General features: G+C 44.8%; 1 protein-coding gene across 1 annotated transcript; it reads left to right on the top strand.

The window, feature by feature from the left end:
• Nucleotides 1-240: 240 nt before the first annotated feature.
• On the top strand, nt 241-4796 carry CD207 (CD207 molecule). The gene is made up of 6 exons (XM_007083419.3): nt 241-316; nt 409-525; nt 1889-2263; nt 2873-3024; nt 4054-4172; nt 4646-4796. The coding sequence occupies exons 1-6, from the start codon at nt 241-243 to the stop codon at nt 4794-4796; spliced, it is 990 nt and encodes a 329-aa protein (XP_007083481.1).
• The last annotated feature ends 11567 nt before the right edge of the window (nt 4797-16363 follow it).

Genomic DNA, 16363 nt, shown 5'->3' with positions numbered 1-16363 from the left:
GTGTCCATGCAGCAGGCCCCTGGGAGAAGAAGACACGTGGCCTCTTCTTGAGAGCTCAGACCTTTGCGGAGATGACTGAGCTGTGGCTGAGGCCAGGCAAGGTGTCTAAGCCAGGAATGGGGAACTTTGGGGTGACATGACGACCTCCTGTGGGACTCACTTCCCATTTTTTTCTAGATAAAATGCCCTTGGGGAGACAGCCAGCTGAGTGTACCTGTGCTGCAGGTGCAAGTGTGCAGGATGAAGGCTGCTGAGAGCGAGGTCTCGGATGTGCACTTCAGTGTAGATAAACAGAACATCTCTCTCTGGCCCCGAGGCAAGCACCAGCCTCCGCCCAGAATCTGCTTGGTGCCCTGCGTTCTGCTGTTGGCAGGTCCTTCAACACATGTTCTCTTCTTCTTCTGGCAGAGCCTCCTCCCAAGACGGGTCCATCTCTGGTTCTGAGGAAATCTCTCACAGTCCGGGCTGCAGTCATCATCCTGACGCTGGGCCTGGCTGCTTCCATCCTGCTGCAGGCTGTTCTCTGTAAGTCCTCACGTTCTGTCATCCAAGCTTGGTCTTTCTCCACAGTCAGCCGGCTCCCTCAACATCCAGACCCTCTGTTCAGTTGTGTCTCCCACCTCTGGCTTTTCCATTTGTCTCGTTTCCCCTGTTTCCAGGGGCAGTCTCTGGTCCCCTGTTCCCAGTAAGATGAGCTGCTGCTCTCTCCTTCCCAATCCCGGGGAGATTTTCCGGATTGAGATCAGCACTTGCATGCTTGGGCTCAAGGATATGCTGCTTTGTCCCCAGGAAACATTCACCCATTTCTTCATCCCGTGTCATCCCCACTCCGCCCCCGAGCTGTGTTCTTTTTGTGTGGAATCTTGTGGGCAGCTGTTAACAGTGAGCAAAATGGTTTTTGACCCCACAAAAGAAGGGTTTCCAACTGCATTCAGCCCCGACCAACTAGGTGGAGAGTCTGTCAGTGAGCCAACAGATCTCCTGGTTCACCATTCTCACCAGGACCCGTTCATGTTCTTTTCATTCTTCTTCCCATTCCTGCTGAGGTCATGTCAAGGGAGACTTCCTACTTGTTCACTGGTTGTGTGACTTATCTTTCCTCTTCTTCTGCTCTGCCTAGCCCCTCATGTCCTCTGCTAGCAAAGCCTTCTTCCTCCCACCAGGTGTCCAGAAAGCAGGGGGAGGCAACATCTGTCTTCTCCCTTCAAGGCTTTGGGACATATTTGGTCTCAGACTTGGAGCCTCTGAGGAGAGTTTCCTCTTGGTTTGTTTTTGGTCTCCTATCTGCCACCCGAGCCTGTAGCCTGAGCAGAGTGTCATGGTGGGTGGGATAAGGGAAGGGTAGAAATGGTTTCATAATTCCCTCTTTCCATATTCTCTGGAGAAGTCACTTCCAGATTGGAAGTCTGCACGCCTGGCCCCCATCATGGCCACAGGGGGCCTGTGGGTAGATGTGGGAAGGGTGCTGCCCTAGTGGATGCCACTGTAGGGGCCTCTGGAAGGAAGAACTGGGAATCAAGTGATGGAGCCCCCAGGGATGCAACAAGGAAGTAACTGAGGGCATCCTTTTACCAAATGTGCCTCAAATATGCAAAGCAAGTTTAGGACTGGGTACTAATCCCTGCTTCTGCCTCCCTATGAGGTCCTCCAACAGACGGTCTGTGTTTTATCAATCTGTGCATTACCTGCATCTGCAAGAGTTCCCAGCAAGTGCTAGGTGCCCGTCACATGTTTGTTGAATGAATACATTATGAGTGAATGGAGGGTAAGCAACAGCTCTTTGGGTAGCTTAAGCTTATCCCTTACTTTCCCTTCCTTTTATCACCCTGACAACACTCTGAGTCCCTGGGAGTCCCTTTGCCTGATGTCTTGACTTTCTCAAATCCAGATCCCTGGTTTATGCGTACAATATCAAATGTAAAGAACAATGCTCAGTTGCTGAAAGGCCGTGTGGACAACATCAGCGCTCTGGGCTCTGAGATTAAGAGGAATAGAGGAGGCGTGGAGGCAACCGGCATTCAGGTCCAGAAGGTGAATGCCAGCCTGGATCATGTGCGTTCTCAGATCTGGAAGTTGGAAACCGGTGTGAAGGAAGCCAATGCACAGATCCAGATGTTGACAAGAAGTTGGGAGGCGGTCAATGACTTAAATGCCCAAATTCCAGAGTTAAAAAGAAATTTGGATAAAGCCAGTTCTTTAAATGCAAAGGTCCAGGGACTCCAGACCAGTTTGGAGAATATCAGCAAGGTGCTCAAACAGCAAAGTAAGTGATTCAGAAAAGAACATTGTAAGCTGACCAGTGGCCTGTGGAGCCTTGCCAGCTTCAGGCATGAGGCCATTGGGCTGGCACGTGTGGAGGGAAGGGGAAGAGGAGCTGGGCAGGCATGGTTGGAAAGTTAAGAAACGAGGGCTCAGCAGTGGGCTTGGAGGACTTAGGGGCTGTTCAGGAGAAAAGGGATCAGGGACCAGCATGGGCTCTCACACTAAGGCACAGAGTATGAAGCCATTAGGGAGTCTCTCTGTCCTGCCTCAAACCTAGCCATTTATCCATTAAGTTCCATCCCTGGCGTGCGGGGGCTCAGCCACTTGTGATGGCCAACAGAGAATTGTTTCCTCTTAGGAGGAGGGACCGATTCTTGATCAATATTTTTAACTCTCCCCTATCTAAGCCCAGATACTCTACCACTCTCAGTTAGACTTTCAGCCTGTGACACAGTGTCCCTGAGCCCTTACACAAGGATCCAGGGACCCAAGGACCCCAGAACCCAGCCCCATTCGCTGCTGTCTCTGGGATCCCACTCGAGAGCCACCCCCAGCCAGCACCCAGAGGAAACAGGAACCCCAATGTTCACCTTTCATCCTTGTTCTCCAGATGACATTCTGCAGATGGTTTCTCAAGGCTGGAAGTACTTCAAGGGGAACTTTTATTACTTTTCTCAAGTCCCAAAGACCTGGTACAGTGCCCAGCAGTTCTGTGTGTCCAGGGACTCACACCTGACCTCAGTGGCCTCGGAGAGTGAACAGGTAAGTTCTGTTCCAATGAGCTCAAAGAAGGGGGTGTATTAACAGCCATATCAGGAAGGATGGGCAAGATTATGGTGCAGTAATCCCCAAATACCAGTGACCTAACAATGAAGGATTACTTCTCAGTTGCACTACATGTCCAGCAAGGGTCTGCAAGGGGTTCTGCCTGTGTGGTCACTCAAGGACCCAGGCCAAAGGAGACTCCATCTCAGTGTATGGTTCCACAGTTGCTGAAACAGGGAAGGAGAACATGGCAAATCGTACGTTGGCTCTTAAGCATCTGCCTGGAAATTACAGATATCACTTTTGCTCACATTTCATTGGCTAAAGCAAATGATGCGGTGGTCCCAGCTTCAGAGAGGGCAGGGAGGTACAATCTTTCTAGGTGCCCAGAAAACAAAAACGTTTGTGAATAACATTAATAACACTACATAACCCAAGAAGTCTCCTACCCAGTGAGCAAAATATTGAACGAGCCCCTTTCATCTGGGAGGTGGACTAGTAGAGCAGGTAGGAGTGTGTGCTCTGGGGTCTAGAGCCCTAACCCTGCTCCTAACTGGTCCCAGAGCCTGGGTAGTTATTTAACTTCATTAGATGAGCCTATTGATCAATGAAGCACACATGATAACAGTACCTGCTTCAGAGAACGGCTGACTGGATGCATATAAATGCACGGTGCCTTGCACATATTAAGCGCTCACTGCATTTCAGTTATTAGTATTTGGGCCCTTCTCCTGGGGTCCCTGCTCTGGGGTTTAGCTGAGTCTTTCTTGTACTCCAGAACCTACTTCCTGAGGAGCAGAAAGGCCCAAGATCTTGAGACCTGAGTCTGTTAGTTGCGGGGAAAAGACAAATTAGACTTTGGAAGATGGACTCTGGGCAGGGACAGGAAGGGGCTTGAGAGAGGTCAGTGTGTGTGGTATGTGGGGGCTGGCACTGAGGACAGAGAGAACAAGAACAAAAACACCCAGAGAGACAGATGTTCCACTTGCACATTGTAGCAGGTGCCTCACTCCTCCTTCCCTATAGGAGTTTCTGTACAAGATGGCAGGTGGACTTTTCTACTGGATCGGCCTGACCAAAGCCGGGAGTGAGGGGGACTGGTACTGGGTAGACGATACTCCATTTAACAAGGTCCAGAGTGCAAGGTAAGCCCCAGAGCCTCCTTCCCAGCCTGACTTTCCTGGGCCAGGACCAGGGCATGAAGGACGGGGTGACTACGGGGTTTGTGGTTCTTCCCCATCCTCAGGTGGTAGGAACACTGAGCTGAGATCTAGCTCACCTTTGCCACCAATTTCCTGTGGGACCGGGGACAAATCCATGGCCTCTCCGTGCCATCTGGGGTTTGGCGGCATGGCCTTCTACCCATCCTCGGCAGATCCCCTGTTCTACGTCTCAGTCTTTGCAGTGTGGGTTTGCGGAGGGCCTTGAGAGTGGTGGGCTGGCTTGGCTCTGAGTTGGGAGAGTGATTTCAGGCTTTGAGATTGACAGCTCACCAGCCCCCTTCCTCTCAGGCATGGGTACAAAAACTTGTGATGCTATCACTCAGGACCAAAGCTGGGATTGAAGTCACTCATTTCTTCATTGGATGTAAGTTTTTCTTTGTTTTTTCCTTTGGTAGGTTCTGGATTCCAGGTGAGCCCAATAATTTTGGGAACAATGAACACTGTGCCAATATAAAGATGTCCTCGCTTCAGTCATGGAATGATGCCTCCTGTGACAATAAGCTCCTTTTCATCTGTAAACGGCCCTACATACCATCAGAACCATGACGGGACTGGTCCCAGGCTTGCACGTTGAGCTCCGATGCTTGTTGAACTAGAGAAGCTGCCTCTCTTTCTTCCATATTCCAGGGTGACTTTGCACCTTCACTTTTCTGGCTTCAAAATTGTCCCAGAGGCACCCTGGAGTTCATCCGCTTTGGCTGGGAATTCTCTGACCCCACAGAGGCAGCTGGAGTGGAAGGGAGATCTTGGAAAAGGAGAGGAGGGCGGAGAGGATTTAGAAGTTCAAATTGCCTCAGGAAGGTGATCAGAAACTTGCGGTTCCCTTTCCCTTCAGAGAAGCCTCAGTTTTATCACATGAAAGTTGCTTCAGACCACCCAAGCGGTTCTCCTGATACCGATGTTCAGGGCTTTTCCAATTGATCCCCCAGAATTCCCATTTGCCTGCTTAGGGGGCCGTGTTCTCAGTGAGAAGAGCTCGGCTCTTAGAGACCCCATCTAGGCCCTGTTCCCATTGCTCTCCATCCACATCCCCTGAGGTCTAAGCCCCTTCTTCTCTGAGATGGGGGCAACTGGTTCAGCTCGGGGGCTGACACGGCAATGAGTCTCTGTTAGAGGTGGACCAGCATCCACGCCCCTTCTTGCTCCCTTTTGCTCGGCAAACTCCGAGGCCCAGCTCTTGTCTTCTGCAGTCCTCTGCCCAGCCCCCCTGTTTCACCTCCTGCACATCCTCTTTCATCTGCATTTCCTCTCTTCCCTTTAGGGACAGAGTTCACCTGCAAACTTCATCAGAGTCAAATGTTGCCTGGGTAAAGCACGTTTTACCTCTGTGAGCATGTTTTGTTCCCAGCTGTACACGTGAATATGCCGGCAAGGCCATCTGCTCTGCCGGACATGGAGTTCTGGGGTATCCCCAGGAGATAGTTGGAGGCCCCAAAATGACAAGGGGTAGAGAAGATTCAGCTCTGGAAATGCCACAAATATGAGCAATGCTTACCCTTGGTCTTTATTGAACTGAAGGAGAGTGAGGTCTGCAGCATCATGTCCCTCCTGGTGGTCTTTCCTCTCAGAAGCTCAGTGGACAGTCTGTTGCCTGGCTTTACTCCTGAAGGTGTAAAGTTGACATTATTTCCCGTCCTTCACGAAGACCCTGTTTGTGGGTATCAGGTCCTGGTGCCCTGGTCCAGTGGCTGAGGCAGGGATCTAGGCAGGGGCTGTACTGCCAGGAGGGGAGCAGAGAAGGAGAAGGAAGGAGGTGGTGTGAGCACAGGGGTGGGCTCAGTAGGGCGTCCTCCTCTCCTTCGGTCCTCATTAGGGCTCTCAGTAGGGTCCTGAGGACAGGACATCTTCCTTCAATGACTGTGACCAGCAGGTGGTGTTTTGGGTGCAAAGGGGTCAGGCTTAGGGCAGGGGCATTAGGAGGAAGCTTGAAGTAACATGGGGCAAATGGGATTTTTAAAATATGGCAATGCCAGGGCACCTGGGTGGCTCCGTTAGTTAAGTGTCCAACTTCTGTTCAAGTCATGATCTCACGGTTTGTGAGTTCGAGCCCAACATCTGGTTCTGTGCTGTCAGCCGGAGCCTGCTTCGGATCCTCTGTCTGTCTGTCTGTCTCTTTCTCTCTATGCCCCTCCCCTGCTCATGCTCTTTCTCTTTCTCAAAAATAAATAGACATTTAAAAAAATATGACAAGGGGGGTGCCTGTGTGGCTCAGTCTGTTAAGCGTCTGACTCTTAGCTCAGGTCTTGATCCTACAGTCATGAGTTCAAGCCCCTCGTTGGGATCTGTGCTTGTTGTGAAGCCTACTTAAAAAAAAAATGAAATAAAATAAAATGGGCAATGGATGAGGGATGGGCAGTCAGTGATCATGTCCATGCAGGAGCATTTGCAGGCCAGTTCCAGAGACTGCTGAAGTCTGAGGGAGTGAGTATCTCAGGGCAGAGAACATGGGCAAGCCAATGTGGCTGCTGCAAGCATGAAAGAATTCTTCCACATTTCACTAAGAAACATTTTGTTGTTCCTACTCTTTGTAATTACAAGCAGCAAATTATGGGAGAATTTTATTTCTTCCCCATGTCAGGCCTCTAGTCATAGCATGAGCTGATACAGAAATTGAATACAAGCTGCTTCTAGGGAGCTATCCCATTGTGTTTTTGAACATTTCGCTTTCCCACCTGACATGTTCGTCCTGATATCTGAGCTGCCGCGTTGAGTAACATGTGACCCAGCCCCACACTCCGCGTTCCTCCCTCGGTGGCACTTGTCACCAGGCCAGCTGATTCAGAGGCTTGTAGCGTAAGGCCTAAAATTTCATGTGCTGCTGTGACATCTTTGAGCCCCAGAGCCTAACTATGCATTCCCCTGATCTCACCAGATATGTCCCCCTACCTGGCTAGTTCCTCTGTCCACTGGACCAGCTGCACTGCACCCAACTTTCAACCTAATGGGTTCCACTAACCCACCCACCAACCTGGGAAACTATTCCAATGAGACAATCATGTCCTGCAGGAATCAGGGCCCCTGTAAGTTCTTGTTACTGTGATGCCTGCCTACCACAGTCCTTGCTGGTTCACTGTGTTGCAGGCATAACCCCTGTGGGACCCTGCATAGCATGTGGTCTCCTCCTCTCTAGACTGTGAGTATATGACTAATAAACCACTGCTCAGTATTAGGTGTCATCCGTTTGGTCTTTATCCACTATTTAGAGCAGGAGATCCCTCCCTCACTGCTATAGACCGAATGGTTGTATGTCCTCAAAATTCACGTGTTGGAATTCTAACCTCCAATGTGATGGTGTTAGGAGGTGGGGCCTTTAGGAGGGCTTCACCCTCATGATGGGATTAGTGCCCTTATAAAAAGAGAAATGAAAGCATGCTTCTCTCTCTGCCAGGTGAGGATACAGTGAGATGACAGTCTGCACACCAGAAAGAGAGCTCTCTGCAGGAACGGAATAGCCAGAAACCTGATCTTGGACTTTCCAGCCTCCAGAACTGTGAGAAAGAGGTTTCCCTTGTGTAGACCTCTTAGTCTGGAGTATTCTTGTTGTAGTAGCTTGAAATGACTGAGTCACTCACCACTGGGATGAACAGGAGGCGAACAGAACAAGGCTGCTCAGGGATCTCTGGTTGGTCCTGGTGTGAGGAGGTGAGCAGGACAATCTGACCACTTCTCTGGGAAAGAACTTGGGTGTGGAAATACCCAGGGGATGATGCAGCTAACGGGGAAGTCCAGCGGGAAGGCCCTGGGTTAGAGAAGGGCTGATAGGGGCCATCATGGGGCACCTGCAGAAACAAGGATAAGCATCAGCTACAAGGCAGAAAGGTAGAGCACGTGGAAGTATACCTGGCAGGGAAAAGAGAAAAGTGCAGAGGAGAGAGTAGCTGAGATGCAGAGGGGAGGGCAGCAGAGTGAAAGCCCAAGAACTCTGGCTGCTAAAGTTCCTCAGATCCAGCCCAGCCCTCCTGACCCTCCTGGGTCCTGTGCATGTGGATCCTGTGACAAGACTTGCCCATGTCCACCCCCTTGCCTTTTTTTCCAAATGGAAGGAGACTGAGTCAGTGAGGAGTCTGTGCCTCATCTTGTAACCAGCCAGAATGGTGTTACCATGGCCTCCCCACTCATGAAGCTGGGACAGCTACTGCTTTGCCTTGTCTTGTGATCTTGGCTCACTTCTCCCCACATGCTGGGCTCACTTCTCCAGTGAGGTCACTTCATGGGTACCTGCCCTTCTGCTGGTGGTGGGACCTCTCCCAGGAAATCCTGGCATCAGTAGTACTTTAGTCCCTATCTCAAGTGGGGGGTGGGCATCATCAGTACCTAGCTCTTCAGGTCACAGACACCATAATATTTCTTTTTTAAAAACATGTTTATTTTTTTTTAATTTTTTTAACCTTTATTTACTTTTTTTGGCACAGACAACGGATGGGAGAGAGTCAGACAGAGTGGCAGGCATGGAATCCGAAATAGGCTCCGATCAATGGGCACGGAGCCTGACATGGGGCTCGAACTCGCAGATCGCGAGACTTCGACCTGAGATGCAGTCAGATGCTTAACCAACTGAGCCACCCAGGCGCCCCTAAAAAGATGTTTATTTTTGAGAGAGAGGGTGGAGAGGGGCAGAGAGAGGATCTCAAGCAGGCTCTGCACTGTCAGCCAGAGTGCTCTGTGGGGCTTGAACCCACGAACCGTGAGCTGAAATCAAGAGTTGGACACTTAACTGGCAGCCACCCGGGTGTCCGAACACTATAGTATTTCTAATGAAATTCTAGGAAGTTTTCCTCTGTCAGATGGAAAGTTGGGAGCCAAGAATGGGTGAGAACTTTGTCACAGCCAACTCGTATATTTTTTTATTATGGTAATTTTTTCCCCTCATTTAGTAGGCTAGCATCCTGGACATGCCCTCTCTCAATGTTGTAATAAAGTACTCTTGAAATACATATACTTTTGTATTTGGATATAAAAGAAGAGGAGAAAAAATTTTTGACTCAGTTTTACTGATTGATCTAGATCTTATGAACAGGTACATACTATAATATTTTATTTCTCTGTTTTTATACTTCCTCCAAATAGGTCTGTCTGTCCATTCTATTCTTCTTTTACATTTTTATGTTTATTTTATTTTTGAAAGAGACAGAGTGTGAGTGGGGGAGGGGCAGAGAGAAAGGGAGACACAGAATCCGAAGCAGGCTCTAGGCTCTGAGGTGTCAGCACAGAGCCCAATGTGGGACTCAAACCCATGAACAGTGAGATCATGATCTGAGATGAAGTTGGACGCTTAACTGACTGAACCACCCAGGTGCCCTTATCCTTCTATCTTCCTTCCTCCCTTCCTTCCTTCCTTTCTCTCTCCTTCCCTCCCTCCTTCCTTCCTTCCTTTCTTTCTTTCTTTCTTTCTTTCTTTCTTTCTTTCTTTCTTTCTTTCTTTCTTTCCCCTTCTCCTCCTCCTCCTCCTCCTCCTCCTCCTCCTCCTTCTTCTTTCCCTCTCTCTCTCTCTCTCTCTCTCTCTCTCTCTCTCTCTTCCTCTCCATTTGCCGTGCTTGTAATCCTTCTTTCACACTGAGCAGCCTCCTGTTTAGGTAACTTCCAGTTTTTAGTCCCACCTTCCTAAGTTAGCAGTAGAATTGCATGTGCAGTCTTCCTTGAAGAGAGGTACAGGTATGAGGTCTGGGCCCCACTGAGCAGATTCAGCCAGGAGAGACCTTAGATTTGGTCCTGCTGTTTGTCCAGGGTTCAGGCAGGGTTTGGTGTTGCTGTACCTTAAAAGTATCTCCATGTTGTCGGAACATTCTTCCTGTCAGTCTGCCTTCCAAAGTCTGCCTCTTTGCTCTCCTGAGATCCCATTAACTATCTGATATCTTTTTTTAAACAACTTTAAAAATAGAATAATTTCAGCTTTACAGAAAAATTGTAAAGATAATACCTAGAGCTCTCAAATACTTCTGCCTATTTCCCCAATTATTAATATCTTACATTAATATAGTACTTTCATCACAATTAATGAACCAATATTGATACATTATTACTAATGTCCGTATTTTATTCAGATGTCCTATGTTTCTCTAGTGTCCTTTCTCTATCCTAGGGTTTCATTTAGGGTCCCACATTACATTTAGTCATCCTGTCTTCTTAGGCTCTTCTTGGTTGTGATAGTTTCTCAGATTTCCCTTGTTTTATTATTATTATTATTATTATTATTATTATTTATTCTCAAGTTAGTTAACATACAGTGTAGTCTTAGCCTCAAGAATAGAACCCACTGATTAATCTCTTACATATGACACCTAGTACTCATCCTGAAAAGTGCCCTCCTTAATGCCCATTACCCATTTAACCCCCCCACCCCCCCATCAACCTTCAGTTTGTTCTCTGTATTTAAGAGCCTCTTATGATTTACCTTCCTCTCTGTTTTTATCTTACTTTTCTTTCCTTCCCCTATGTTCATCTGTTAAATTTCTCAAATTCCACATATGAGTAAAACCATATAATATCTGTCTTTTTCTGACAGACTGATTTCGCTTACCATAATGCCTTCCAGTTCCATCCACGTTGTTGCAAATGGCAAGATTTCATTCTTTTCCATCGCCGAGTAGTTTTCCATTGTATGTGTGTATGTGTGTGTGTGTGTGTGTGTGTGTATGTATTATACATGGATTAAGAAGATGTGGTGTATATATATGTGTGTGTGTGTGTGTGATGCATATGTATATATATGCATATATATATCACATCTTCATACACACACACACACACACACACACACACACACACCACATCTTCTTAATCCATTCAGCAGTTGGTGGACATTTGGGCTCTTTCCATAATTTGGCTATTGTTAAAAGTGCTGCTATAAACATTGGGGTGCATGTGCCTCTTTGAATCAGCATTTTTGTATCCTTTGGATAAATTCCTAATATTGCAAATGCTGGGTTGTAGGATAGTTCTATTTTTAATTTTTTTGAGGAACTCTGTTTTTTAGAGTGGTTGCACCAGTGTGCATTCCCACCAACAATGCAAGGGTTCCCCTTTCTCCACATCCTCGACAACATCTGTTGTTTACTGAGTTGTTAATTTTAGCCATTCTGACCAGCGTGAGGTAGTATCTCATTGTGGTTTTGATTTGTATTTCCCTGATGATATGTGATGTTGAGCATTTTTTCCTGTGTCTGTTTGCCATCTGGATATCTTCTTGGGAAAAATATCTGTCCACGTGTTTTGCCCATTTCTTCATTGGATTATTTGTTTTTTGGGTGTTGAGTTTGGTAAGTTCTTTATAGATTTTGAATACTAACCCTTTATCAGATATGTCATTTGCAAATATCTTCTCCCAGTCCATCAGTTGCCTTTTAGTTTTGTTGATTGCTTCCTTTGCTGTGCAGAAGCTTTTTATCTTGCTGAGGTCCCAGTAGTTCATTTTTGCTTTTATTTCCCTTGCCTCTGGAGACATGTCAAGTAAGAAGTTGCTGTGGCCAAGGTCAAAGAGGTTGCTGCTTGTTTTCTCCTGTAGGATTTTGATGGTTTCCTGTCTCACATTTAGGTCTTTCATCCATTTTGCATTTATTTTTGTGTATGGTGTAAGAAAGTGGTCCAGTTTTATTCTTCTGCATGTTGCTGTCCAGTTCTGCCAGAACCATTTGCTAAAGAGAGTCTTTTTTTCCATTGGATACTCTTTCTTGCTTTGCCGAAGATCAGTTGGCCATATATCTGTGGGTCCATTTCTGGGTTCTCTATTCTATTCTAATGATCTATGTATCTGTTTTTGTGCCAATACCATACTGTCTTGATGATTACAGTTTTGTATACAGGTTAAAGTCTGGGGTTGTGAGCTTCCAGCTTTGGTTTTCTTTTTCAACATTACTTTGGCTATTTGGGGTCTTTTGTGGTTCCATACAAATTTTAGGATTGTTTGTTCTAGCTCTGTGAAGAATGCTGGTGCTATTTTGATAGGGATTGCATTGAATGTGTAGATCGCTTTGGATAGTATCAACATTTTAACAATATTTGTTCTTCCAATCCATGAGCATGGAATATTTTTCCATTTCTTTATGCTATAGTTTTCAGTGTACAGATCTTTTACCTCTTTGGTTAGGTTTATTCCTAGGTATTTTGTGGGTTTTAGTGCAATTGTAAATGAGATCAATTCCTTGACTTCTCTTTCTATTGCTTCATTATTGGTGTATAGAAATGCAACCGATTTCTGTACATTGATTTTATATCCTGTAATTTTGCTGAATTCATGTATCAGCTCTGGCAGTTTTTTGGTGGAGTCTTTCGGGTTTTCTATGTAGAGTATCATGTCATCTGCGAAAAGTGAAAGTTGACTTCTTCCTTGCCAATTTGGATGACTTTTATTTCATTTTATTATATGATTGCTGAGGCTAGGACTTCCAACACTGTTTTAAACAACAGGGGTTGAGAGTGGACATCCCTGTCGTGTTCCTGATCTCAGAGGGAAAGCTCTCAGTTTTCCCCCATTGAGGATGCTATTAGCTGTGGGCCTTTCATATATGGCTTTTATGATGTTAACGTATGTTCCTTCTATCCTGACTTTCTTGAGGGTTTTTTATTAAGAAAGGATGCTGTATTTTGTCAAATGTTTTTTCCGCAGCTATTGACAAGATCATATGGTTTTTATCCTTTCTTCTGTTAATGTGATGTATCACATTGATTGATTTGTAAATATTGAACCAGCCCTGCAGCTCAGGAATGAATCCCACTTGATCATGGTGAATAATTCTTTTAATGTACTGTTGAATTTGATTTGCTAGTATCTTGTTGAGAATTTTTACATCCATATTCATCAGGGATATTTGCCTATAATTCTCCTTTTTAGTGGTGTCTTTGGTTTGGGGATCAAGGAAAGCTGGCTTCACAGAATGAGTCTGGAAGCTTTCCTTCCATTTCTATTTTTTGGAACAGTTTGAGAAAAATAGGTATTAACTCTGCTTTAAATGTCTGGTAGAATTCCCCTGGGAAGCCATCTGGCCCAGGACTTTTATTTATTGGGAGATTTTTGGTAACTGATTCAATTTCTTTGGTTATGGGTCTGTTCAAATTTTCTATTTCTTCCCATTTGAGTTTTGGTAGGTGTGGGTGATTTGTCCATTTCTTTCTGATTATCCAGTTTGTTGGCATATAATTTTTCATAGTATTCTCTAATAATTATTTGTATTTCTGTGGTGTTGGTTATGATTTCTCCTCTTTCATTCATGATTTTATCTATTTGGGTCCTCTTCTTTTTGAGAAGTCTGGCTAGGGGTTTATTAATTTTGTTTATTCTTTCAAAAAAACAGCTCTTAGATTTATTGATCTGTTCTACTGTTTTTTAGGATTCTATATTGTTTATTTTTGCCTTAATCTTTATTATTTCCCTTCTTCTGCAGGCTTTGGGGTTTATTTGCTGCTGCTTTTCTAGCTTCTTTAGGTGTAAGGTTAGGTTTGTATTTGGGACCTTTCTTGCTTCTTAAGATAGGCCTGAATTGCGATATATTTTCCTCTTAGGACTGTTTTTGCTGCATCCCAAAGGGTTTGGACTGTGATGTTTTCATTTTCATTTGTTCCATGTATTTAAAAATTTTTTTTTAATGTTTATTTATTTTTAAGAGAGAGAGAGAGAGAGAGAGAGAGAGAGAGAGAGAATGTGAGAGGGGGAGGGGCAGAGAGAGAGGGAGAAACAGAATCTGCAGCAGGCTCCAGGCTCTCAGCTGGAGTCTGACGTGGGGCTGGAACTCTCAGACCGTGAGATCATGACCTGAGCTGAAGTTGGATGCTTAACTGACTGAGCCACCCAGGCACCCCTGCTTCCATGTATTTTTAAATTTCTTCTTTAATTCCCTGGTTAACTCATTTATTCTTTAGTAGAATGTTCTTTAACCTCCATGTATTTGGGCACTTTCCAAATTTTTTCTTGTGGTTGATTTCAGCTTTCATAGCATTGTGATCTGAAAATATGCATGGTATGATCTCAGTCTTTTGTACTTGTTGAGGGCTGTTTTGTGACTAGTATGTGATCTCTTTTGGAGAATATTCCATGTGCACTTGAGAAGAATGTGTATTCTGCTGCTTTAGGATGAAAAGTTCTACATATATCTGTTATGTCCATTTGGCCCAATGTGTCATTCAGAGCCATTGTTTCGTTACTGATTAGATGATCTGTCCATTGTTGTAAGTGGAATATTAAAATCACCCAGTGATGGGCATTGAGGAGGGCACTTGTTGGGATGAACACTGGGTGTTGTATGGAAACCAATTTGACAGTAAATTATATTAAAAAATTAAATTAAATTAAAATCATCCACAATTACGGTATTATTATCAATAAGTTTGTTTATGTTTGTGATTAATTGATTTATATATTTGGGTGCTCCACATTGGGGGTATAAACATTTACAGTTGTTAGCTCTTCTTGATGGTAGACCCCTTAATTATGATATAATGCCCTTCTTCATTTCTTGTTACAGTCTTTCTTTTAAAATCTAGTTTGCCTGATATAAGTATGGCTACTCCAGCTTTCTTTTGACTTCCAGTAGCATGATAGATGGTTCTCCATCCCCTCACTTTCTTAAAGATATGAATTTAGTGCCATTGTGTTATCTGTAGATTTCATGTTTGTGGTGATATCTCTGGTCCTTTGTAGTCTTTGCTGCTTTCCACTCACAGAGTCCCCCTTAGGATCTCCTGCAGGGCTGGTTTAGTGGTCATGAACTCCTTTAGGTTTTGTTTATCTGGGAAAGCCTTTATCTCTTCTTCTTATATTCTGAATGACAACCTTGCTGGACAAAGGATTCTTGGCTGCATATTTCCTATTCAGCACATTGAATATTTCCTGCCACTCCTTTCTGGCCTGCCCAGTTTCAGTGGACAGGTCTGCTACTACCCTTATGTGTCTTCCCTTGTAGGTTAAGGACCATTCGTCCCTAGCTGCTTTCATAATTCTCTCTTTATCTTTGTGTTTTGCCAGTTTTACTGTGATATGCCATGGTGTTGACCTGTTTTTGTTGATTTTGAGGGGAGTTCTCTGTGCCTCTTGGACTTGGATGACTATTTCCTTCCTCTCGCTCTTCTTCTTCTAGAACTCCTGTGATACAGATATTATTTCATTTTATGCAATCACTTAGCTCTCTAATTCTTCCCTCATGATCTAGTAATTTCATTTCCCTCTTTTTTTTCAGCTTCATCATTTTCCATAATTTTATTTTCTATTTTACCTATTCTCCTGTTTCTTCCATCCTTGCTGTCACTGTATCTACTTTATTTTGCATGTCATTTATAGCATTTCTTAATTCATTGTAACTAGTTCTTAGGTCTTTTATCTCTGCATCAAGAGATTCTCTGCTGTCTTCTATGCTTCTTTTTTTTAAAGCCCAGCTATTAGTCTTATGACTGTTATTCTAAATTCTTGTTCAGATATATTGTTTATATCTGTTTTGAGCAATTCTCTGGCTGTGATTTCTTCCTTAATTTCTTTTGGGGAAAATTCTTCTGTTTTGTCATTTTGGTTAAGTTTCTGTCTTTTGCTTGTTTTAATAGCTTGTCCTGCACCTGTGAGTACTAGGATATTAAAAAGGGGTCATACACTGTCCAGGGCCTGGCACTTCAGAAAGTGTCCTGCACCTCGATCCTGCAAAGCTGTCTCCCTCTAACTGTGGAGATCCTTTTGCTACCCTGCAGATTGCATGCATCTGCTGTTGCATTTTGGTTGCTCTATCCCACTGGTCAGTCCTCTACAAAGCTCTTCCTTGCTTGTAGTGGTGGAATGTTTGGGCCTTCAACCAGGTGTGCTGTGATTTGTTTGTTGAAATAACCCTGGAAAAAAAGGAAAACGTGGGGGAAGACTGATCCCATAAAAAGAGAGAAATGAAAGGGTAGAAAAGAAGACCAAATAGAGAATCAAAAACTATAAAGCTAAATCCAGAGAAAGAGAAAGGAAAATAAAGATAAAGAGATAGAAAAGGCGTAGGGAAGTCGGGCCTGTTTTTTGTGGCACCTCAGAGGTGGTAGGCTGCTTCAGGATGAAACTGAACATCTCTTTCCCAGCTACTGGCTGCCAGAAACTCATTGAAGTGGATGACGAATGGAAATTTTGTACCATTTTTGAGAAGCGGAATGGCCACAGAAGT

The sequence above is a fragment of the Panthera tigris genome, chromosome A3 (genome assembly GCF_018350195.1).
Source record: "Panthera tigris isolate Pti1 chromosome A3, P.tigris_Pti1_mat1.1, whole genome shotgun sequence".
NCBI classification, from domain to species: Eukaryota; Metazoa; Chordata; class Mammalia; order Carnivora; family Felidae; genus Panthera; species Panthera tigris.
Note: the sequence above shows the minus strand (reverse complement) of the source record. Positions and strands in the feature narration are given on the sequence as shown.

Excerpts from the sequence above, each read along its gene's own strand:
- CD207 (XM_007083419.3), top strand. The coding sequence starts at position 241 with ATGAAGGCTGCTGAGAGCGAGGTCTCGGATGTGCACTTCAGTGTAGAT. Across the intron at positions 317-408 it reads CATCTCTCTCTGGCCCCGAG|AGCCTCCTCCCAAGACGGGT; the intron begins GCAAGCACCAGC and ends TTCTTCTGGCAG. Across the intron at positions 526-1,888 it reads CCTGCTGCAGGCTGTTCTCT|ATCCCTGGTTTATGCGTACA; the intron begins GTAAGTCCTCAC and ends TCTCAAATCCAG.